Source organism: Rhinoraja longicauda, chromosome 11, assembly GCF_053455715.1.
Source record: "Rhinoraja longicauda isolate Sanriku21f chromosome 11, sRhiLon1.1, whole genome shotgun sequence".
NCBI classification, from domain to species: Eukaryota; Metazoa; Chordata; class Chondrichthyes; order Rajiformes; family Arhynchobatidae; genus Rhinoraja; species Rhinoraja longicauda.
The window spans coordinates 45,699,703-45,725,698 of NC_135963.1; the positions used below are offsets into that span (position 1 = coordinate 45,699,703).

The 25,996-nt window shown below is 39.4% G+C and overlaps 1 protein-coding gene across 1 annotated transcript in view; it reads right to left on the reverse strand.

The window, feature by feature from the left end:
- Positions 1-25,996, reverse strand: part of pde4dip (phosphodiesterase 4D interacting protein) — a 367,097-nt gene that overhangs the window by 313,574 nt on the left and 27,527 nt on the right. Inside the window, exons 2-3 of the mRNA XM_078407559.1 lie at positions 25,300-25,349; positions 18,606-18,673 (exon numbers count right to left, since the gene is read on the reverse strand). Of these exons, the coding sequence (XP_078263685.1) occupies positions 18,606-18,673; positions 25,300-25,349 (118 nt within the window). The remainder of the gene's footprint in view (positions 1-18,605; positions 18,674-25,299; positions 25,350-25,996) is intronic.

Genomic DNA, 25,996 nt, shown 5'->3' on the forward strand with positions numbered 1-25,996 from the left:
GCATTTTTTCTTTTAATTTGATCATCAGCATTTGCTTTAGTTTGATTTTGAGAGTACAAGATAGAAACCAATTAAAATTAAAGGCGGTCGCCTCGAAAGATTGTGCCCAATTTGATTATCCCAAGTAATTAAATCACCTTTGACAAAAGCAAAAATTCTGAACCAAAAATCAAGTAATTTTGTCAAAGATGAATTGCAGAAACTGATGTCTCCTTCAACGACCTACAGAAAAATAAATAAATCAATAGAAGATAATATGGAGTTGGAGGTAGTGAATATGGAGTTGGAGGAAACACAGCAGCTTCTTAATAGCCTGTCCAGGAAACTGTTACCTGACCTGCTCTGCCCTGGCTCTCTTGAGAACAGAATAAACTACTGCTCTAATCAGTGATGAACTCTTCTGTTCTCCCAGAGGAAGCTGTAAATATGGTAAAACATTTCCAGATAATGAGAATTGTAATGACAAAGGGAGCAATAATGAAGGATGTGGATTAATCCAACAGTTTAGCAGCAGACAATAAAACTCGGGTTGAAAAACAAAGGGGGGGGGGGGGTATTATGGAGTATTATCTTGGACCCCCTCCCAAAAGAAATATATCTAAAACAGCAGCAATAAAATAGCCACCTAGAGTGGTTAACATTTCAGTTAATTCAGCAGTTTGGCCAATAGCATTTTGTCTATCTTCAGCAAGAGGGAACATGGTCATGTGGTGTATACAGTTACCATAGTCACAAATTATCTATGTCACCCTTCCAAATAAACTAAATGGTCTAAGCATAAACTCTCACTATAGAATTTAAAGAAGATTTGTGGTTTAGAGAGGCAGTTGATCTTATGTCAAAATTTGTTTTGTTAAAATTCTCATGATTTTTTTAAAGTAGTCAATTAAGAATCAAGATCAAAAGTTTACAAACACACACACACTACCAATCACTCCTCATTCCCTTCTTCCATGGAGACTGACAATTGGTGGCAGGGGATTAGTTTCAGAGCAGAGCCATTACAGACAGTTTTGGGAAACAATGCCATGTGCATCCATGTTTCTCACTTTTCTGGACGCATTCTGAGGTAGTGGTAAAGGAAATCCAAACTCCCTTGCTGCCAAGCCTGAGCATAAGACATAGGGAAGGGAGGTGTTGTATAGAAAAAAATGCATTCAGATTAGGGAGCAAATAGCTCTTCATGAGGCAGGGGCAATAAGTTTGATTTATTTATCGGAGTTATAAACTATACATGGATACATCAAATTACTGAATGGATGTCAAGTCTTTAGTATTTATTTGCTTGTTTATTTTGTTCAATAAATTGGTTTGCCAGTTAAAATCTAAAAGAATAGTTAGTGTGGTGTGGCTCTGCTAAGGCAAAGAGGATTTAGTGGGTCGTAGAATGGAATCAAAATTCTGTCTGATAAAATAAGTCATGGAAGGCAGCTCAAGTTTACTTTAATGCCAGCAATAGGAGCCTTTTGTGCCCTTCATGTGCAAATCTATTAGTGTACCTTTGTGTCTTTGGGAATAAGTGAGCTTCATCTCAAACTGCCTGTTACTCTGCAATTAATCTGTCATTTTTATGATCAATTATTTTGTATCAATGTGAATATGGCAGAATATGAGAAAGCTATACAATAAGTTTAGCCAGGAATTTATTGCTACACCTATTTATAAAAAATACATTAAAAACACATAACTGGCAGTGAAATACACATTTTGTTGGATGGTTTTCAGATTAAGAGGTGTGAAATCTGTAATAGCAGCATGACTATGATGAAGGGATGGAATTGGGATGTCAGGTCTTGAATAGGTTTGGGATGTCTGCTGCTTGTTTGAACAATGACTTATTCATCTTTTCCTTCCAAGTCTGTTGCCTAAGAAGAGGCAAGACTAAGATAGGACCAGCCAATGTGAAGTTCCTTCAGTCCTGACTCTCAGTGGAATCCAATGGGGAATCAGTAGTTTTGTCAGGGCATAAACAGCAAAAGTAGACCAGGGCAAAATTATAGATGGCAACTGAGGCCTGGATCCCTCACAAAAGAAAATTTGAACAAATATTAGTCAGCAATTTAGCTCCACTCACAAAAGTACTGAGATAAATGACTCTCATCTCGAAGAAGCAGTTGTGCTGGACTTTTAAAATGCATTGGGGTATTCGGTGTTCCGACTGCCAGAGGCATCCACAGTTCACGTACTTCAGGGATGCTTCCTTGTTACTGATGGAATGATGCAGCAGATTCTGGGTAACTGTATTCTGACACATTCTCCAGGAGTTTCTCCTACTCACCTCCTTGTTGATTGTTGTAATCATGTATTGTCTTTCCACTGACTGGATAGGATGCAACAAAAGCTTTTCACTATACCTCAGTACATGTGACAATAAACTAAACTGAACTGATTTTCACCCTGATAACGCCCATAATTAAATGTAGCTTACACTCGGTGTGCTTTATGTAATCATTGGCATTCATAGAAACATAGAAAATAGGTGCAGGAGTAGGCCATTCGGCCCTTCGAGCCTGCACCGCCATTCAATATGATCATGGCTGATCATCCAGCTCAGTAACCTGTACCTGCCTTCTCTCCATACCCCTGATCCCTTTAGCCACAAGGGCCACATCTAACTCCCTCTTAAATATAGCCAATGAACTGGCCTCAACTACCTTCTGTGGCAGAGAATTCCACAGACTCACCACTCTCTGTGTGAAGAAATGTTTTCTCATCTCGGTCCTAAAAGACTTCCCCCTTATCCTTAAGCTGTGACCCCTGGTTCTGGACTTCCCCAACATCGGGAACAATCTTCCCGCATCTAGCCTCTCCAACCCCTTAAGAATTTTATATGTTTCTATAAGATCCCCCCTCAGTCTTCTAAACGGAGGGGGGATCTGCTGCATCATTCCATCAGTAACAAGGAAACATTCACTGTGAAAGACCAAATGGCAAGTGCAGTAATGGGCTCCATTCACGGAGCCCAATTTCCACCAACTTGTGTTTCAATTTAGGGCATTTTTAAGAACTATTCCAAATCCAATTCCCTTCTGAACATCCCCAAATTGCATCCAAAATGGAATAAACACAAATCCTTCCATGCATGAAATCCAAGACCTCTGACTTTTCCCATTAGGAAATAGCTCCTCATGTCTGCACTAACATAATTTAAAGAATTACATTGTAATGATCATATCATGTTTTATCAGCAAAATTGAATGAAGGAAACCCGTCGACCATCACCCTCATTCTTTGTGCTCTTGTAGTGATATAACACAAGTAAAATAAATGCCCAGGAGCTCAGCTCTTCATCCAAAGAGAGTTGGAAATGCTTTTACATGCTTCATTTACCACAAATTAACAAATAAATAACTGAATATGTTGACCAGTTCCCGTGGGAACAGTATGTAACACTAGTGTATGCCAAAGCCCAGTATTTCATAATAAGCACTTGTTTAATTTCTGGGAAGTCTATTTTTTATCCCACCATCCATCTGAAGCATATAAATCCATTATCATTACAATCCTTTATAAAAATTATTAAAAAACATACATTAAGATTTCACCATTCTATCAGGGAAATCTAATTTCAAGTATCTAAATAAATCAAAAATGTTATTAGAGCTAATTCTTGTGGCAGTGACCTTGGTTAATGTATTCCAGGGCGGGAAATCTGCTATCCCTAATTAGTCAAGCAACGTGTGGTTCATATTGAACTTGCCTTCTCAGTTCTGGGACAATTAGAAATGGACAATACATCCCACTGTGAGGCTTTATAATAATTTTTTATTGAACTTATTGATTCCAGCATCTGCAGTCTCTTGTGTCTGCTTCAACAAGAAAATCAGTTTAGTCCTCTAATTCACTCCTCAGTTTACTCCTCACACTCAAATAGTGAAAATGAGTTCCGACAATGAAATATCAGGAAGGTCTTTATTGCTCCAATAGCTAAATTAAGTGCATATTCTCTAATATGAAAGCAAAGCAAACAGACCAGCAAGGTTTGTGACATGTTAAGTGCTTTTTGCCAGGGACAATGAAGATGGTGGGGGTAAGCCAAAAGCACATTGGGCTTCTATTCTAGATCCTTATAGAACTTATAGAAACTTATAACATTCTTAAAGAATTGGACAGGCTAGATGCAGGAAAAATGTTCCCGATGTTGGGGGAGTCCAGAACCAGGGGTCACAGTTTAAGAATAAGGGGTAGGCCATTTAGGACTGAGATGAGGAAATATTTCTTCACCCAGAGAGTTGTGAATCTGTGGAATTCTCTGCCACAGAAGGCAGTGGAGGCCAATTCACTGGATGTTTTCAAGAGAGAGTTAGATTTAGCTCTTGGGCCAAAGGAATCAAGGGATATGGGGAAAAGGCAGGAACGGGGTACTGATTTTAGATGATCAGTCATGATCATATTGAATGGTGGTGCTGGCTCGAAGGGGTGAATGGCCTACTCCTGCACCTATTTTCCTATGTTTCTATCCTCATCAGTGAAGAGATACCCAGTTGTGATCCACCATGCTCATGGAATAATATCTTTCTAATATTTATGGTCAAACTTGCACATTGAAGATTACCACATGGGTGAAGTATTGAAGCATACCAAAATGCATACCTTCACCTTCAGAAAATCGGATAGGAATAATAGAAAAGCTAATGTCCAGAAGTATCAGTCATGGGAGGAAAAGCAAAATGTTGTTATGGCCTTTTATCATGGGGGTAAAATTCTCAGCTAACAACACGATTAAATCATCGTGCGAGAGGGGAGCTTAGTGCATTATTCTGGCCTTATTCTGCACAGAAATCCCTGCAATTCTGTGATTCCTATCACGAAAGCTAATTACACCCAATGTAACATTACTGTCACACATTTTGTTCTGTCAGTGAGACTCCCTCTTTCAAAATACATCCTGAAAGCCCAAGCATCAAAGCAAAAGTAATAGCCAGATTATTTGCATAAACTCTTATTACCTCTGGATTTCAGCTAACCTCTCTCTGAACAATGCTCAAAGTAGGCCCCACAGTGCATTTGGGCAACAGATTAGGCAAGTACTTTGTGCCTGATGCAACCATGCAAATGGCTCACAACCCAGCACACAGCTGATTGTTATTAATTACTGTTTGAGATAGAGGAATCAAATGAAAATAAAGAGTTGGTAAAGTCAGGCAAGCTCTCATCAATTATGACATTTAGAAGCATTTTTGAGGCATCTGTTTTTCTGCAAGGATGATTAGTCATTTTACGAAGTCACTCAGACTTTAAAGGGCAACTCCATCCGAACTGTATCCGAAGGTAGCCGACGGCTCCAAGTCAGCAAACGTCTGGAAAATAGAACTGAACCCTTCAGCCTCCAAAAATAAAAGTTTGTCTGAAATTTCCCATGAAATATATTTAAAGCTCTACAGGTTTAAAGTCTAGAAGACACTGGGTGGTGGTGAGATGTATTTCACATGGACAGTTAGCTTCTCAGTCTGCTCAAGAAATTCGTGTTTAGATTATAATGGGGAAACAATTATGACCACGCAGAATTCTAACCTCATCCATTACACACGCTGCTTGGAATGCACCACTGAGCACATGGAAAATCCTAATATGATTAACCAGAGAAATCAAGTTTCTATAAAAGGAAAATCTTTTTGATAAATCCACGAGTCTTTTTAAAATTATAAGCATTGATAAGCAGGGATGGGATCCGCAGCTTGAGAGAACCAGTGAAGTTATATATCTAGATTCTCAAGGAGCACTTGATAAGATACAACAGGGAAGTCTACTACAAATTCAATGGAGTTAGAAACAGTGGCACGGAGAGAGTATTGGTTAACAAGAAAAAATAGAACAGGAATCAATGAGCATTTTTAGGGTGTTACAGAGTTCTGTTCTGGGCCCTCAGTTAATCACATTTAAAGTTATAAATTAGCTAAAAAACATACTATTCTGACAAAAGCGAAGTGGGAAAAGGAGTTGTGCAGAGGTCACAAATCTTCTGCAAAGAGGTATAGACAGATTAAGACAGATTAAGTGCCTACTCCTGCACCTATTGTCTATTGTCCATTGTCTAGTGACAAGAGCATGGCAGATGAAGCATGTAGAAATATGTGATGCGAAGAACAGAGTTGTAGACTCACAGCATGAAAGCAGGCCCTCTGGAGCCCTTTGTGCCAAGTATTAAATAACCATTTATACTAATCCTACACTAACCTACTTTATTCTCCTCAGATTTTCATCAATTCTCTCATTTTCTACCACTTACCTACGCACTCAAGGCAATTTACAGTGGCCAATTAACCTATCAATCTGTAAGTCTTTGGGACGTGGAAGCAAACTGGAGCATCTGAAGGTAACACAAACTCTCAGAATGTGCAATCGCCACACAGACAGCAGCAGAGGTCAACCTTGAGCCCAAGCTGCTGAACAAGAGGGGCAGCAGTTTTGCTCGGTGTGCTACTGTGCCACCCCACAGCATCTTTGGTAAGAAGAAAAACAGAATGAGGAGAAAGTAGTCAATATTTGTGCATGGAGGGAACGCCATGCACTGAATGCAGAAATCTGCGGGTATTACAGTGCCCTCCATAATGTTTAGGACAAAGACCCATCATTTATTTATTTGCCTCTGTACTCCACAATTTGAGATTTGTAATAGAAAAAAATCACATGTGGTTAAAGTGCACATTGTCAGATTTTATTAAAGGGTATTTTTATACATTTTGGTTTCACCATGTAAAAATCACAGCAGTGTTTATACATAGTCCCCCCATTTCAGGGCACCATAATGTTTGGGACACAGCGACGTCATGTAAATGAAAGAAGTCATGTTTAGTATTTTGTTGCATATCCTTTGCATGCAATGGCTGCTTGAAGTTTGCGATTCATGGACATCACTAGTTGCTGGATGTCTTCTCTGGTGATGCTCTGTATTGCAGCCATCTTTAGCTTATGCTCATTTTGGGGGCAATTCCCCTTCAGTTTTCTCTTCAGCATATAAAAGGCATGCTCAATTGGGTTCAGATCGGGTGATTGACTTGGCCACTCAAGAATTGATAATTTTTTAGCTTTGAAAAACTCTTTTGTTGCTTTAGCAGTATGTTTGGAATCATTGACTTGCTGTAGAATGATCCGTCGGCCAATGAGTTTTGAGGCATTTGTTTGAACTTGAGCAGATAGGATGTGTCTGTACACTTCAGAATTCATTATGCTACTATCATCAGCAGTTGTATCATCAAAGAAGATAAGTGAGCCAGTACCATCAGCAGCCATACATACCCAGGCCATAACACCCCCACCACCGTGTTTCACAGATGAGGTGGTATGCTTTGGATCTTGGGCAGTTCCTTCTCTCCTCCATACTTTTCTCTTACCATCACTCTGATATAAGTTAATCTTCATCTTAAGACTTTTTACCAGAACTGTGGTTGCTCTTTTTAGTACTTCTTGGCAAACTGTAACCTGCCCATTCGATTTTGGCGGCTAACCAGTGGTTTACATCTTGCAGTGTAATCTCTGTATTTCTGTTCATGAAGTCTTCTGTGGACAGTGGTCATTGATAAATCCACATCTGACTCCTGAAGAGTGTTTCTGATCTGTTTGACAGGTGTTTGAAGAATTAGAGAAAATTCTTCTGTCATCAGCTGTGGAGGTCTTCCTTGGCCTGCTAGTCCCTTTGCGATTAGTAAGCTCACCAGTGCTCTCTTTCTTCTTAATGATGTTCCAAACAGTTGATTTTGGTAAGCCTATGGTTTGGCTAATGTCCCTAACAGTTTTATTCTTGCTTCTCAGTCTCATAATGGCTTATTTGACTTTCATTGGCACAACTTTGGTCCTCATGTTGATAAACAGCAATAAAAGTTTCCAAAGGTGATGGTAAGACTGGAGGAAAGGCTAGGTGCTGAGTGTTCTCTTATACCTGCATTAAAGAGGCATTTAAACACACCTGAGCAATTACAAACATCTGTGAAGCCATGTGTCCCAAACTATGGTGCCCTGAAATAGGGGGTCTATGTGTAAACACTGCTGTAATCTCTACATGAAACCAAAATGTGTAAAAATACCCTTTAATAAAATCTGACAATGAGCACTTTAACCACATGTGAATTTTTCTATTACAAATATCAAATTATGGAGTACAGAGGCAAATAAATAAATGATGGGTCTTTGTCCCAAACATTATGGAGGGCACTGTATATGCAATTAGAAAAGCTAATGATGATTTGGCCTTTAGTGTATGGGGTTTGAAGCACACAACCAAGGGTGTCTTTCTGAGATTTTGGTCAGACCTCTTGGAATTTTGTACAGGTTTAATCTCTGTACCTAAAGAGGATGACCCCACCTTGGAATCAGTGCTATGTAGATTCACTGACTTCACTTCAAGACTAAGGTGGTTGTCCTGTGAGGAATGATTGAGTTTTAGCTGAGTTATTAATTTAAATTGTGAATTACCTAGACCCCTGTACTGTTCTCTGTCACAACCGGAAACTTGGCCTTAACCACTTATTTTTTTATGTTCCTATATACTAATTCCATTGAAACATACACCCTTAACCCTGTGTAACTGAGGCATACAGCAAATTCAGGTAACAGATCACATTGTTGGGATCCAAATCTGTAACCTTCCTGGAATATAAGGTTCAATTGGCAATGATTAAACTTCACACGCCCATTAATTAAACACTAACTAGCAAACGCCTTGATGCCTTATCTGGCATCAAGTCATTATTGTCTGGCATCAAGTCATAACTTCCTCCTATCTTAACAGTAGATTATTGAAGACATCTCTGCTCTCTGTAATTGCCTCCATCCCGCTCTGGCCACCATCTGCTCCATCTCATGATGTTCAATCATGAACTGATTAGAAAGAATTGCATCACCAAGTCAGTTACTTTTACTTCCACAAATTTCCAATCTCAGCTCCCCTCAAGATGTAAACTTTTATACCTACCGCGTTATGAGATCCGATTACTCTCCTCAGAGGTTTGCAACTAACCTCTCTATCATGCATAAATTCAAGATGTTTTAAGCTCTCCTACAACCATCTTATCCTGCATGTGGTTCCGCTTGTTCACTCATCTACATGGCTGCCAATTTTCTGGCTTATTAAATTCAAATTGTTCACTTCCACCCTTGTGCATCTATGGCCTCAGTCCAACCTTTCTCTGACATGCCCTGCAGCCCTATAACACTTCTGATCCATTGCCTCTGGACAGGGTGTTTATGAATCATTGAACTGCAAGGTATTAGGAAAGTATGTTGGCCTTTATTACATGATAATTTGACTGCAAGAGGCAATATGTTCCAATTATATAAGAGACCAGTTGAGATTTTGTTTTAAGTATTATGTATTAATATGGATTCCCTACCTATGGATATACTCACGATTGGGAGAGGGCCATCAGACTGATCCCTAGGATGGTGAGTTTGTCATAAGCAGAATGGGCTTATACTGTTGGTTTAGAAGAATGAACAGTGATCTCAGTGGCACATACAAAATTCAAATGGAATGACAGGATATATATGGAGTTGGTGCGATGTGACTAAATATTCAAAATATCAGTGAAAATAAGGGATTTGAAATTCAGGGTATGGAGAGAAGAAGAGGATAGTCATTTTTTTAAATTCTCTACTCAAGAGGCCTGTGAAATTCAGTGATAGAGTATAGCCAAGTTAGATACAAGTAGATTTTTAAATACTATGAAAATCAAAGTATATGGGGTCAATGGAAGAAAGTACTGAGATAGAAGACCTGTCGGCATTTTGTTGACTCACAATTTCAACCGCAATGGACTGAGTGGCCTACTCACGATCCTATCTTCTAATCGTCTCTCATTTATTCCCTATGTCTTAATATGCCACTATTACATAATGTGAAAATCATCTCAAAATCAACACCTGTGACAAAATGTTTTGGCCACTCTTCTTAAATTCCCTTCTGTGATTCAAGAGATATCCAACTCTAAAGCAGCACACGAAACCTTGTTATCGATGCTATTGGAATGGTTTACCAATGTGGGAAAATGTGACTGGTGATAGTACAATTAACTTTTAAACATTCTTTCAATCCCATTGTCTCAAATTTCTGAATAATACTCCTGACTTGAAATTCTAACTAGAATAAATGCCCGTGCTATGGAGGTATTGCGATCCTAGAAAACAACTTGATTTGCTATTTACTGGAAACCAAAAGCGATAACAAAAATTAACAAAATTTGCTGTTTCTAATGCATTTTGTGCTACGGTAGTGATTTCTTTCTCGCTTAAATTCCATCAGATCAAAAATTTATTCTGCATCTCATTTTCTGTTGCCAGTGATTTCTGAACTCTAAGGGCAAATTTCCATTATACGAACTGGCGTAATATATTGAAGGACTGCTGTGCAGTCATTGCCATACTGTTATGCTCAACTGGTAAAAAAAAATAAACCGGCTGCAGAGGTAAATTTGTATGTGTTTTCTTTCATGTCCAGACTTGAAATTTTGCAATGTACCTCTTAATCATATAAAAGAGCTTTCAGGTGAGAAAGAACAGCTGAGTTATTTGCCATAGATGTAAACCTTTAATACAATGTTGGGGGTCAGTGCAGCTCTCCTATCGTGAAAATAATTAGTTGATTTTCGTGATTAAGGTGCAGGTAAAGAATAGGACAAAGAAGGGTGGCGAGTGCTTTTGGTACCCGACTAACATTCCATGCTACAACCATGTCATTTTAGGTTGTTAGATTTGTTTACAATACAAATATCAGATTTTAATATCTGCTGCAAAGGAATGGTTTGAAACATTTCTGCAAGTCATAAAATGGAATTCACATAAAACTAAAAACAAAACATGCTTTCATTATTATTAATTTCTGATTTCAATTTTGTGCTTGGGGTCTTAATTTTACTATGTTGATTATGAATATTTTCTGCACATTTCCATGGTTAGTTTTTCCATTAATAACTCTCTTGATTAAAAATTAAGTTTAGCAGCTCATACTCAAGATGGAAGTCCATATAGATTATATCCTGTCACTTGTAAACACAGTAGGTGGCATTGCAATATAATTAATTCATTTAGCAAACTGAGGCCCGAATTAAAATTAAACCTCTTACAAAAGCTATGTTATTCTATGTAACCCCTTATTAAAAACACTTGAAATAAGGCTGCATGAATTTGCAGGATCCGTCCACTTGGTGGCAATCCTGAACATGTTTCTCAAAAGCCACTGATTGCCATTCATTCCTCAGTACAGCAGCTAAAATCTCTAAATATCAAAAAAATGGATTTACCCTATATGCAAACATTTCCAATATGGAAAATTCCAGATTTGAAATATAAATGCACAAATCTGAACTTGAAGAGCTATACTTCTGCAACAACTGCAGAATTTTCAAAACCATAACAAAGTGCTCTCAGAACCAGTTAAACCCCATCCCAGGATTACTAAATGTTAAGGAGATTGAACATCTGTGAATTTCAACATCATTCAAATGCTCTTACCAACGGAAAAATAGTATTATTAATTTTAATACTATTTAATACTATTTAATACTATTAATGTTGTAATTATTAATTACAACAATTTCAAAGAATACTTTAAAATCACATTTAAATATATACATTATCTTGCATGTAGACCTACGTTTATTTTTTTAATTTAGTTTATTGTTACGTGTACCAAGGTACAGTGAAAAACTTTTTTGGGGCAGCGGAAAGTCTATACATGATTACCATCAAGCCATCTACAATTGCTACTTCCAACTACAACCATTGGGCGTGTTTATTTATGGGAGGTTAATTTGGCGCAGTTCATATCAGATGCTTCAACCAATGCTGGGAGATTAGTGAAGGTTTGTTCGCTGGTCTGATCACTGGCATGGTGAAACTGTCGTATGAGGAGAGATTAAGTTGATTATATATGTGTTCATGAGTGTTTGGAGAAACAGGAGGGGATCTAATTAAAACTAATTCTGACAGGGCTAGGAATGGACCGAGGAAGCATGTTTTCTCCAACCAGAATGAGGACTTACCGTCTCAGATTTCAGGACAAGAAGTTTAGGTGAAGTTGAAGTGAGAAGTAACATCTTCTCTCAGAGATTGATGAATCTGTGGGATTTGGCATTAAAGAAGGCAAGAGGCGTTTTCAGCCTCAAAAGACATCAAGATATGGATTGAGTTGGAGATCGATTAGCCATGATTATATTAAATGTCAGAGTTCAAAAGGCTGTATAGCCTATTCTTGCCTCTATTTTCTATGTCGATGCTTCTGCACAGGGCAATTTGAGGAGTCACACACAGAAATAGATTAGATATAGATATTATCATATACACCAGGCTGCAACAGAATTCCTACTTTACATTAAACTCACAGAGTAAACAGTATCAGATAGTAATAATAAATTCAAGTGCAAAACAGCAGAATATTGCAACATTGTCATGCAAAAGAACAAGTTGAGCTAAAGAATATGAAAGTGTTATAACAGAACTACAATGAGCTAGAGTTAGAGTGGCAGCATTTCCAGGAATAGGGTGTGAAAGTGTTAATTGGTTCAGGAGTTGGATAGTAGTGGGGAACAAGCTTATCTTTCATTTTGAGGGCTAGGTTATCATCATGACACAAAATTCTCACCATTTTTCCTGAACGTCATCTCATCGTTGTTGTAGATCCAGCAGCCAACAGTGATATCATCGGCCAGCTTAAGAATAGAATTGGCATTGTACTTGGCCACACAGTCATGGGTATACAGGAAGCCATGGACTCAGCACACAACCTTGAGGGGCACACACAGTCATGGATATACAGGAAGTCATGGACTCAGCACACAATCTTGAGGGGCACCAGTACTGAGGGTCAGGCTGGAAGAAATGTTATGACCAATTCTAACTAACTGAGGTCTGCCAGTCAACAAGTCCAGAAGCGAGTTGCAAATGGAGGCCCTGATCATTGTAAAGTATTCAATTAATACTTCCACCATATCCCTACAGTTCCCCTGGCCAATGCTTTAACATCAATCAGTAGTACGGTATACTTTTGACAGATCCCATATATCTGAAACAGTATTTTTCACGGTCTACATTCTTTTCCCTATTATCCTTTGAAACTGTTCGAATGGATGCCTTAGTTTCTTAGCGTTAGCTGCCTATTTTTACTTTATTAATTGTCTTCAATTCAAACATTTTTGGTTACATATGATTTGTTTTTGTATGTGACCAGCACGCCACCACCTTGCCACATCTCTTCTTTCCAGTTTTAAAAATATCCGCCTTGACATTAATGAACTTCTTCTATAAATATTTATACTTGCATTCAATGTCACTTCTACCACCAACAAGTTGAATTATACAATTTACCCATTTCAATATCATATTCTTTCACTTTTAAATTCTAGTACAAAGTTGTAGATTCTAGTACAAGTTGTAGATTCTCAATTATTTTGGTTATACAGTAAACTCCATGAACTGGCATCTGAATATTTGGCATCTGGTTCACTCATTGGACTGTTGTATTGTGAACCAAGGGTTCCGAGTGAAAATGGGAATGTTCAGTCAGAGTTGGGGTCCTGGACTGTGGGCTGGGTATGTGGACTGAGGCAGGATTAGGGTCCTGAACACCAGGAGTCAGTCAGGAGCATGGGAAGGTTTGTGGCTTGTGCCCGGGTCTGGAATGCTTGTACATTTTCCACTCTTTAAACTCACCGGAAATGGAAAATGTATCATATTTATCATACACTATCATACACTATGTTAAATAAAAGAGTATTGGAGTACTAATAGGAGTAATATGCAATGGTACAGAAAATCTCCTGGAACTAGATAATATTTACTTTGGTGTTTATCAGAAAGTCTAAAGTTTATTGTTGGTTTAAATTGCTCGTTAATTGGCACTGCCTGGAAGATTAATTTGGCTTGTCTACTCATGCTTCTGTGTATCTGCTGTGGGAAGAGCATTAAGAAAAGAAAAGAAATTCTGTTTCTCTCTCTCTTGGTCACTTATTTGTGATTCGTTCTAGAAAATGAATGTGCAAAAATGGCTGGAATCAGGGCTGAGCTCAGGGTTTATATGCTTCATGGTAGCTCCACTTAAAGTCTAAATTAATGCATGAAGAAAGGTAACTTGGATGAGGTGGGAAATGGCTGACACAAGGTATGTAACTTTCTTCCAAATATATTTGGTGTTGGTTGTTGGGACAAAAAATGAGAAAGCCCAAGTATTTGGAAAGATAACAGATAACAGATAACTCTGGGGCTGTAGAGAGCATCCTGTCCGGCAACATTACAGTCTGGTTTGGGAACAGCTCTGCCCAGGACAGGATAGCCCTGCAGAGAGTAGTGCGTTCGGCAGAACGCACCATGGGAACTACACTCGTCCCCCTGCAGGACCTATACATCAGGAGGTGCAGATCCAGAGCAAGCAAGATCATGAGGGACCCCTGCCACCCCAGTAACGGACTGTTCCAGATGCTACGATCAGGCAAACGCCTCCGCTGTCACGCTGTGAAAACGGAGAGGATGAGACGGAGCTTCTTCCCACAGGCCATCAGGACTGTCAACTTTTATAACCCCAGAGACTAAATTTTTTGTCGACAATAATAGTAACTTATTAACTTTATTTATATGCTGTAACTGTAATTCTTTTTGTGCACAACCCGCAGGCATTGCCACTTTCATTTCACTGCACATCGTGTATGTGTATGTGACAAATAAATTTGACTTGACTTGACTTATCATCACTGAGCATCCAGTTGCTTGCTTGCTTTGCTTTACCTCAGGCTATGCCTTGACTCAGCAACTTCAAAAACTTTTACCATTTGCTTTCTCCCAAGAGCCAGGAACAGTTATAGCATATGCTTTCATTTGCTCTTCCATTACTTTGAGCCTTTTGATGGTGTCAGGTTAATAATGGAGATTTTTTTTTTTGTTGAAAAATGGTAGTTATTAATAGAACTCTCAGCAAGTATATACTTTTGGTCAAAGAAACCTGAATTACATCTGTTTTATATTATTCACTATTATTCCAAATTGCAACAATCTTCTGCACAGACCATGTTCAAAATCCTCAAGTAATTTCCATTACCTTTTATTGTTTTAAAGAAGCATTCATTGTAAGCCTATATAAAAAAATAAGAATTAATGTTTCAACCACAGGACTATTGGAAATTTACATGTTAAACAGAATTGCCTTGTATTTTCATGATGCAGACAGGCCACTAGGTCCCATAGCCGTATACTAGTATTTGATGTTCATATAAGTCTCCTTCCAACAATTCACCTGACTCAAAGCTTATTTTGCCTTCATATTCATAACTAGGTTTCCCTTAAATGTATCTAAGCTATTCAATTGCACCAGTCCTTTCAGTAGTAATTTCCACATTCTCAAAATTCCCTTTTAGATCTACCAGTTTTTTAGTTAGTCAGGTTGTTTGTTACACTATCAAATCTGTTACAGTGTGAGAACTAGCAGTGAGAAATTAAAAGAAAAGCATTATGTATTGTAGAGTTAGGAAGAGATGAAAGAATCAGAACAACACAGCATAAACGGAAGTCATTAGTTTTAGAGGTCATAGACCAAGTGGACCCGTTGGGCCCAAATTTCCCCCGCATTGAAGCAGCACCCTCTCCTCCCCCACTGCCCCTCCCCTCTCCCCTCCCCTCTCCCCCCCCACTCCCCCCTCCCCCTCCTCTTCTCCACCCCACTCCCCCCTCCCCCCACCATTCATTGTGATCATGGCTAATCATCCACAATCAGTAACCTGTGCCTGCCTTCTCCCCATATCCCCTGATTCCACTGATAAGATATAGTTGTCGCTATTATTGTTGAATCTGCTCTCATGGCCTCTTCAAGCAATGCTTCCTCCCCTCACCAAATCTGTATCCCTCAGTTACCAGCTTTACAATCAGGAGAATGTTTCTTCCACTTTACCGTACCAAAGCCATATGTTAAATCTTTAATCATCAGTGTTCCAAGAAGGGAAATCCCAGATTCCGTCTTCACATACCAAGTCCTCCCAACCTTAGTGTCAATCAAGTAAATAATCCCAACAAGATTCACAAGTCAAAATATCCTTCCTCAGTTGTGTTGACCAGATATGGTTAAAACAAAACAAAGTTATTGTGCCAATACATACACTATTTTTTTTCAGGTGGTTTCCCACTTAATGGATAAATTAAATGCCTCACAATCCACTGACGAGGCATGTACACCGAGGTTCAATGGTGTGTTGTCCAGAGACAACAACTTGGTTATCCTTAATGTATGGATTAAATAGATTTGCAGATCTGTTTTTAAGAAATGGGTACAATTTGGGAGTCCACCAAATGACCTGTTCAAAGATTGAGAATTTCCATCAGTTTGTGTCTAGCAGTGACCAGATTTAACAGTGGTAGCAGGATATGTGTTTGTTTTAAAGCTTTAAATGAAGAATGGTTCCTGGTATGAGGAGGGCTCATCAACTGTATGTAACATTCTATGTGATTTCATTTCCTCTGTGCACTAAACTTTAGTGAACATATTAGTTCACTCTTGTTAAACTCTGTCTGCGCTTTTTAATGGATTAATGACAGTTAAAATATTGCCAATGGGGATTTAACAGGAATGCATTTAGCAATTCATTTTATTACCTTTTCTGCCAATTTCTATGGTCCATGTATGACTCCACCTCAGGGGATAGGTTAGCTACCAATATACATTACTAACCAGTACAAGTCCACAGGCTCCACAGGTTCTTCAACAAAATCTTCACTCATCCTCATTCCGGAAAGGACTTAATTCCATTCTCCTAGTTTCTTGCTGTTGTGTTTGCTGATGATGAGACTTTGCACACCAATGCCTTAGATATCTTCCTTAACCATGGCCTCTAATGGTCTTAACCATTGAAAGGGCTTTCAACTGCAATCCTCTACTTCCTGCACTTCTGTTCCCACCCACCCAGAACAAGCATTGGGATGGAGTTTCCCTTGTCCTCACTTTCCACCCCATCAGCCTCTTCTTTCAATGCATCATCTTTGGTAATTTCCATCATCTTTAACAAGGTTCCACCACCGGGCACATCTTCCACCCCTCACACCACCAGCCACCCCCCCCCCCCCACCCCCATGCTCAATGTTTTAAAGTATTCTAAAGGGACCATTCTTTCTACAACTCCCTGGTTCAGACTTCTCATAACAATTTATCAAGACTTCCACTTAAAGTAGTAACAGTTCAAGTCTCACACTAAGTGCGAGTCTTGAACTTCCATTGTGGTCCTGTTCAGACCTCTGTTTTGGACCACCTACTCTGTTAAAATGATAGACATTTTGGACATTGTGGCCCTTGGGACTCAATGTCAAATAGAACTATTTCAGGTAACTAGTCTTCTCTGCTTGTATCAGAACTGGCCAGTCCATAAAGCCGTCCATTTGAGGCACTGAGTAAAAAACACAAAGTGCTGGAGGAACTCAGCAGGTCAGGCAACATCTGTGGAATGAATTGAACAGACACTTTGCAGGTCAGAACTTTTCTTCAGACTGATCATAAATGCTGCTTGACCCCCTGAGTTTCTCCAGCACTTTGTCTTTTGTTCATGATTCCAGCATCTCCAAACATTTGTGTCTCCATTTATGGCACTGACTTGTTTTTTTTCTCTCCCTCCCCCTCCATCAGTGCTGTGATCTACTGGGTATTTAAAGCATTCTCTTTTGTTTCAGAATTTCAGTAATGCATCTCATGATGTCAACATGTTCTTTAGTTCTTTTTCTCATTCTAATTGCCTGTTATGTACTAACTAGAGGGCACTGAAAATAATTACACTACTTGGACAATCTTGGTCTCCATCTGGTGACAGATATTCTCCTTGTTCTTTCCACCTCTCCACCCCACCCCCAACTTAAAACATGCTTGTTTTCGTACTTTTCCAGTACTGATGAAGAGCCAGTATCCTGAAAAGTTGAATCTGTTTAAACTTCCATGGATGCTGCCTGGCCTACTGAGTGTTTCAGATTTTTTTCTTTTGTTTGTTTCAGATGTGCAGTATCCAGCATTTTGCTTCCATTAAAATGAGCATTTGGAGAAAGGGGCACCCCTTTGTTATATTTTAAAGAAGTCCATTATCTTCCTTGAGTGTGATAAAGGAGCACTGATGAGATGAGTAGATTGAAATTATCCAAATTGCACTTACCAAAAATCAAAATTATCCCCAGAAACACATCTACCTAGTTTAATTAAGAAGTTTCATTTCGTTTAAGAAGAAGGGTCTTGACCCGAAACGTCACCCATTCCTTCTCTCCAGAGATGCTGCCTGACCCGCTGAGTTACTTCAGCATTTTGTTTCTACCTTCGATTTAAACCAGCATCTGCAGTTCTTTCCTGCATACCTAGTTTAATTCTCAGTTTCATTATATTAAGAATCAATAACTTAATTGTTGTTTAGAGACCATCACTTGTTGACTGCAAGGAGCATCAAAGGTAATTTGTGGGGTATGGTGCAAATCTGGAGTTCTATAAAAATGCAACCTAAGGATGAAGGTAGTGAAAGATGTATTGTCTCTAAAAAAACTAAGGGAGAGGCTTAGAGGTGAAAAGGTTTCAGTTTTCCAAATGCACTAATTCTACATTTTTGCAGAAGGATGCTAAGCCAAGACAAAAACCTTCCTGCATTATTTGATGAAAGTTGAAGTCAACCTACCTTTCCAAATTCTCTTAGTGTGTGTGTCTGCAAAGGGAGGCCTGTCTCCTTTGTTTCTCTCAGAAGAGCTGAGAAGAAAAACACAAGATGCATGCACTTGAAACTGAAATGAACTGCACAGTGCAAAATATTGAAACATGTTAACCAAAGCACTAATTAGTACTACAAGAAGACAAATTGTATAGATGCAATATAAATATTATTTTAAAAACAAAAATTCTGAAATAACCTGATAAACCATCCAAAGCTAAAGCACTACTGTGTATAGGCTATGTAAGTACTGAATTATATTCTTACTGTGGCAAGAAATGTAATATATTATGGAGATACTCAGATAGACCTTTAACTTATAGCCCAGGTCAAGTGTTCGGAATACACCATATTTTACACATCTGACATTTTGCAATTTCACAATGGAATGAAAACGTAGAATTCCTTTAATATATATCATGACATCAGGGGAGACATTTGAGATGCTGTTGCAGGAATTTTGAGCAAAAAACAAACTGCTGGAGGAACTTAGTGGGTCACCTGTAAAACATTGTCTTCCTATTTGCCTCCAGAGATGTTGCCTGACCCACTCAAATCTTCCAGCAGTTTGTTTTTTTGCTCAGAATTCCAGCATCTGGGTCAGGTGACATCTCTGGAGGAATTTGGACAGACAAGTTTTCACAGATTACCCACTGAGTTCCTCCAACAGTTTTTTGTTCTTCGCATCAACGTCAATTTTGTGTCATGGTTCAGTTTAGGTTCAGGTTTATTATGGTCATGTGTAAAAAGGTAGAGTGAAAATTTTTGTTGTGCATACGATCCAATCAAAATCAGATAATACTGTACATATTTACAATCAAGTCAAACTCAAGGACAATAGGCAGAGTAAATGGAAAGATAGAGTGCAGAATATAGTTCTCAGCATTGTCATGCAATGGTTCCAGACATAAAATCCAATTTTTTCACAATATTTTCAGATCATTGGTTCCACCGACTCCTGATATCTTGAGCAAGAACAGCAGCCTCAATTTGGTTTGCTGATTCCTTTCAGAAGATTAATGACATATAGTTCAGTACAAACTAGGATAAAGATGGTTAAAAGGGAAATCACAAAAAAAATCTTTTTTTTTAAAGTAATCGTCTGGAGGAGACTTTCAGATAACAACAATTCCAGGCACAGCTGTAAGTCTGCTCGAATGACAAGTGTTAATAACATGAAATTTTGCAAGATGATTCACAATTGCAGAGACAAACATCACTGACACATGGGAAAATAAATGTCTGCAAATCAAGTTTAAGGAGGTGAGGATATCGAAACGAAAATGTCACAAAGATAGGGATAACATTTAGTGAATTAAGAAGTAAATGGGTGAGGATAAAATGAACTCAAAAGGAGCAAGAATGAATCTGCAAATAAGTGATTACATGGTGCATCATGCTGGCTGTTGAAGTTGAGAGGAGGAAATGAGTACTTGAAGACTAAGAGTGATCCCTGTCATGAATGAAATATGGCTGGTCATCAGCAGTAACCTCAAAGTACGGGAGATATATCACCTATAATGCCTCCACAAAATCCTCCAAATCCATTGTCATGATTGTGAACCAATGGCAACATCTTCCCCAAGACCAACAAGCCTGCAGAGCCATTCTAATTTCAGTGATCCAACTCTGATGGACAGGCCACGTCATTCCTATGTCCAGCACCAGACTCCTGAAGTAGACACTGTACTCCAAGCTCCCCTACGTCAAGACATTAGCAGGTGGACAGAGGCAATGATTTAAGAATGGTCTCCAAACCTCCAAACATCTTCACTGCCATGGGAATCCTTTTCCCATGACCACTCAAAATGGAGAAGTTGCATTTGGAATGGCATAGTTAGTTAACCTTAAGTTCCTCTAACAGAATACTAATGGCTTGGGAGCTGGTAAATACACGCAAAGTCAGTGGCCCCAGCCTGGGAGTGGCCAGGGAAGATGTGAGAGTCAGCAGCGGAGTCGGTAGGCCTGGCCTTTGAGTAGTGGGGAGGCTGTGTGTGTTGGTGCTGTGTCTTCCAATGGCGATGGCGTCATGGGTCTTATACAAGTGCTGATCAGGCACGTGGCGCGATCCGGCGGTGAAGCATCCATCTTCGGGCAATCGGGAGCATGTCTGGTTCGGGGAGAGTCAATGGAGCACCCGGTCTGGAGGCAGACAAGGATTCAAGCCAACAAGGGATGTGCCATGGTAAACCAGTCAGGCTGACCTCTACCGTACTGAGCCCAGGCACCAGCTCTACTCATACCTCTCCTCATTCCGGCCATGTTACAACTTTCTCCCCCCTACTACAAGCAGTGTGAAGAAAGGCCCCAACCTGAAATATCGTCAGTCAATGTCCTCCAGAGATGCTGCTTGACCACTGAGTTATTCCAGCACTTTGTGTCTTTTTTTGTAAACTAGCAATTGCATTTCCTTGTGTTTAAGTTTCATTCAAGAACTGAAGCTGTAAAATAATTATACTGCTTCGTGTTCACTGTGATTTCCACATATTGTATTAATGTAGCTCTTTATTACAATGGAATTTCACAATTCAGAATTGCCACAATGTAATAGTGCTGAAGACAAATATGTATAGTCAATATGCCATACCAAATTTGTAAAAATAATTGCTCGCTTAAAAAAAAGGGTACAGTATCCAGATTGCAATGTTCAGTCTTGCCACTGTATGTTTCTTTTTTTTCCTGGTCAGATGTACAGCACTTTGGTCAACGTGGGTTGTTTTTAAATGTGCTATACAAAATAAATTGACTTGACTTATATCAGTTATTATTTCTAAAATGTTAAGTATTTATCCTCCTGCGATCACTAAAATAAATGACATAAAATATTTATTATTCCCAAATGACCAATATACTGGTTTTATACAAGTTGCTAACAGAGCACAATTTTATGAACCTATTTTATTAAAATTATTATCAGATTGTGCAACTTACTGTTTTCTTTCAATAATTTTCCACCTCCTGCAGAATGCGAAAATTCATAGGAAAAGGTGTAGGGCTTTCAGTCTGCTCCATTGTGTAAATACTTTTAAAATTCACTCTCCCTGCTTTTCTCCATGCGTTCCATAACCCTAATTTCTAAGTAAATATAATTTTTAAATATTTCATGTTGACCATTGCTGCCTTCCCGGATACTGCTTCTTATAAGCTTTTGTCAGAGGATACTTATTCGAAAGTTGCTTTATCCGAGATTTAAGTGGGTAAAGTAGGCATATTGCCTCAGTGGATGTACCCTTCAATATGGTCGAGAGTGCTGACTTGACATTCTCCCCGATTAGTAGAGCAACTACTCCACTTATACCTCCCTCTTTTAGACATCCATAACATTGAAGCCCTGGAACATTGAGCTGCAGCCCTGTCCTTCTCACAACCAAGTCTCCGTAATGGCCACAACATCATTGTGTTGGTAAAACACTCAGTTCCCAGGTGATAGAGAGAAAACAGGCGTTTTCATTAGACCTGTTACATTGACTCCAATGATGCTCAAGAAATTTGTTACAAATCAGGGCACATCAACCTGTTTGATTAGTACCCAATCTGCCACCTGAACATGCATTGCCCCTATCACTGGCACATCATCTACTTGTCTAGACCTCTCTCACAGCACAAATTTGCAAGCACAAAAATGGGCTTCAGGTGTGAAGAACAATACCTGTTTGTTGCATCATAGCATGGTTCAGTAACCCAAATGCCTCAGATGGAAGGAGGCTGTGGAAAGTGGTAGACATTGCCTGGCCCATCACCGGTATTGACCTCCCCACCATTGAAGGGAAGCACCAGGAAACACTGCCTTAAGAAGGCAGCCAATATCAAAGATCCACAGCACACTAGCCATGCTCTCATTTTGCTGCTATTATCAGGAAGAAGGTACACAAGTCCAAGAACTGCTATGTCCAGGTTCAATAACAGCTTCTTCCCATCAACAATCAGGCTTTAGAGCCACACTTTACAATCTCAATCATAATCCTACCACAGCAACAAACTACTATGGAATTTGTATATATCACAAAATGCTGGAGTAACTCAGCAGGTCAGGCAGCATCTAGGAGAGAGGGAATGGGTGATGTTTCGGGTCGAGACCCTGCATTCCCTCTCTCTTAGATGCTAACTGACCTGCTGAGTTACTCTAGCATTTTGTGATACCTTCGATTTGTACCAGGATCTGCAGTTATGTTCCTACACTATGGAATTTGTATAGATCATTCCACATCCTACGGCTTGCACTATTATGGTCTGATTAGCTAATGTAAATTGATCATAAATTGTATTATTGTTTATCGTATTTTTAATTGTTGTGTGGTTGCATTAAGGTACCTGTAAAGCTGCAGCAAGTAAGAATATCACCGTTTGTTCCTGATACATATGACAGTTAAACACTCTTTCCTCTTGCTCCCCTTCAATTTACACGCCTGCCTGACTTGGAAATATATCACTGTTCCTTCATTGTCACCGAGTCTGAGTCTTGCAACACTCTCTGCAAGAGGACAAGTGAAGGTACTCCCACAGCATAGCAACAGTGTACTGCCATTTCTCAAATGTAATTACAAATTGGTAATAAATGCAGGATTGCCAGAAACACTCAGATCCCATAAACCAATTTTTTTTTAAATTAGAATTTTTGGTCCTCCATGTAGTTTGGGATTTTCTGAACTTCCTCTAACGCACTCAGGTGAATGTCTGCTGCCAGCTGGGGCAGGCTCCGCAAAATGATGAGGCTGAAGAGAGCAGTCCTCGCCTCTGGATTCAGTTTCTTCTAGCTGAGTTTATAGGATGCACAGAGGGACACAGCCAAGAATTTTCCAATGGGGCTTGCACTGACTCCAAAAAAAATGTTGGGTGGTGAATAGGTGATTGTAATATGAGAGTATTCCTCCATGACATTGTTGCTCTTGATCTTTCCAGTGATAGAGCTGTGCGACTTGTTGCAATATATCCTGCATGTTGCACTACATCCTGCATGTTGCGATATTTCCTGCATGTTGCAATATATCCTGCATTTTATATGCACTACATCCTGCATGTTGCGATACACCCTGCATGTTATGATATATCCTGCATGTTGCACTACATCCTGCACTACATCCCGCATTCTGCACTACATTCGGCATGTTGCAATTAGGGTTGCCAACTATCTCACTCCTAAATACGGGACAAGGTGACGTCACCGCCCCGTGCCCCATGTGACCTCACCCAGCCAGCGGCCACGTGCTCCCACTCCACAAATGGCGACTGCCCGGGCCGGGAGGTGGGTTGCTATGCAACCTCCATTAGGCGGCGCCCGGGCCTCCGCAACTAGACAGTCCAGAGCTAAAATGTCAGAAACTTAGAGTGTCAGGACCTAAATTGTCGGAACCTACAGCGTCGGGGCCTACAGCGTCGAGGCCTACAGCGTCGAGGCCTACAGCGTCGAGGCCTACAGCGACGAGGCCTACAGCGTCGAGGCCTACAGCGTCGAGGCCTACAGTGTCGAGGCCTACAGTGTCGAGGCCTACAGTGTCGAGGCCTACAGAGCCCCCAAGCCTAATATGGGACAAGGGCGGTCCCATACAGGTCAAACCAATTTAGCCCAAAATACGGGATGTCCCGTCTGATATGGGACAGTTGGCAACCCTAGTCGCAATACATCCTGCATGTTGCAATACATCTGCAAGTTGCAATACATCCTGCATGCTATCCTGCATGCTATTGGGATACATCACAGCTTGATTTAGCAACTGCTCTGCCCAAGACCGCAAAAATTGCAGAGTTGCGGATGTAGCCCAGTCCATCACACAAACTGGCACCTCCATCTACACACATCACGCTGCCTTGGTAATTTTGGCAGCTAAAGTAATCAAGGGTTATTTGCACCCTGTCATTCCTTCATCTTCTCCCTCCTGTTGGATAGAAGAATCAAAAGTTTGACAGCACATACCACCAGATTCAGGGACAGCTTCCTCCCCATTGTCATCAGACTGCTGAATGGACCTTTCTTAAGCTAAGAATGTAGTCTGATCTCCCAACACCTTATTATCTGCACTTTGTCTGTAATTGTAACACAATAACACTGTATCACTATAATCTGCACTCTGGTCATTTTTCTCTTTGTACTACCTGTTGTTTGACATGATTGTACTCATGATGTAAGCCTGATTTGATTGAATGGCATGCAAACAGAAATTTTTCAAAGTATCTCTGTACATGTGGAAAATGTAAACCAATACCAATATTGTGTCCACTGCAATATATCAACACACTATGAATGCAAACTAACATATTTTATTTCCTGAAATCAATTATTTTGATGTTTAATTTGCCATATTTGATGATATATTTAGTTTATCATCAGCTTTTCCTGAATTATGCTGAATCCTTGCACTGGATATAGATGTAAGCAACCACCATTTTATTTAATTATATTTTTATGTAATGTTGATAACTCTCAAGGGGACAATTTTAACTTTATATTGTTGGACAAAATAACAGGAGATAGAAATGTAGATTTACACCTTGGATAATTTTCTTTCCCTCGCATCCAAATGATGAGGTTCCAAGCTCAGAACATTTAAAGGGATATTTATCCTCATGCGGTTGCACTATTGGCTGATTTTAGCAATTCAAATGGGTAGTCAAGGAGCAGCAGCTCATCAATGAAATCTTTCTTGGAACACAAGCAATATCTACTTACTTGTTGCAGGACTTTTAGTAGGTACGTTGTTGTCTTCATTGGGGTAATCCCTGCAACATAAAGAAAGTATTAAGTGGCCTTATCGTCCATTTCTTTAAGCAGGTGGCCTGGTTTTACTTTAAAGTACATGGACCAATTTATTTACTGAAACCAAAATGTAATTGTTTAACAATCCAATAAAAAATAGCTGTGTTAAATACACTCATGGTGCAGATACCAAGTTTCTTCCTACATTATATTATAAATAAGTTAAAAGTCATGGTAAAGTTCTTGTGACTTTTTACAATGCTTGTAAGCTATTTTTGTTCCAGTCACCAGGACACTTTATTGAAGACAGTATCTCCCTCAAAAATCAAAAGTAATTTCTCATGGTACATTCAATTTTCAAAGGTACATTTACACTTGTACACAGTACAAAACCTATAGGACACACTATGAATAAATAATAAAACTGTTATTCATCGTTCCCTGAACAACACAGCAAAACGTTTTCAATAATCATCAGAGTTAACTACCAGCCAACATTGCCACCAAGAAGCATAAGAAAATAACTGCAGATGCTGGTACAAATCGATTTATTCACAAAATGTTGGAGTAACTCAGCAGGTCAGGCAGCATCTCGGGAGAGAAGGAATGGGTGACGTTTCGGGTCGAGACCCTTCTTCAGACTGATGTCGGGGGTGGGACAAAGGAAGGA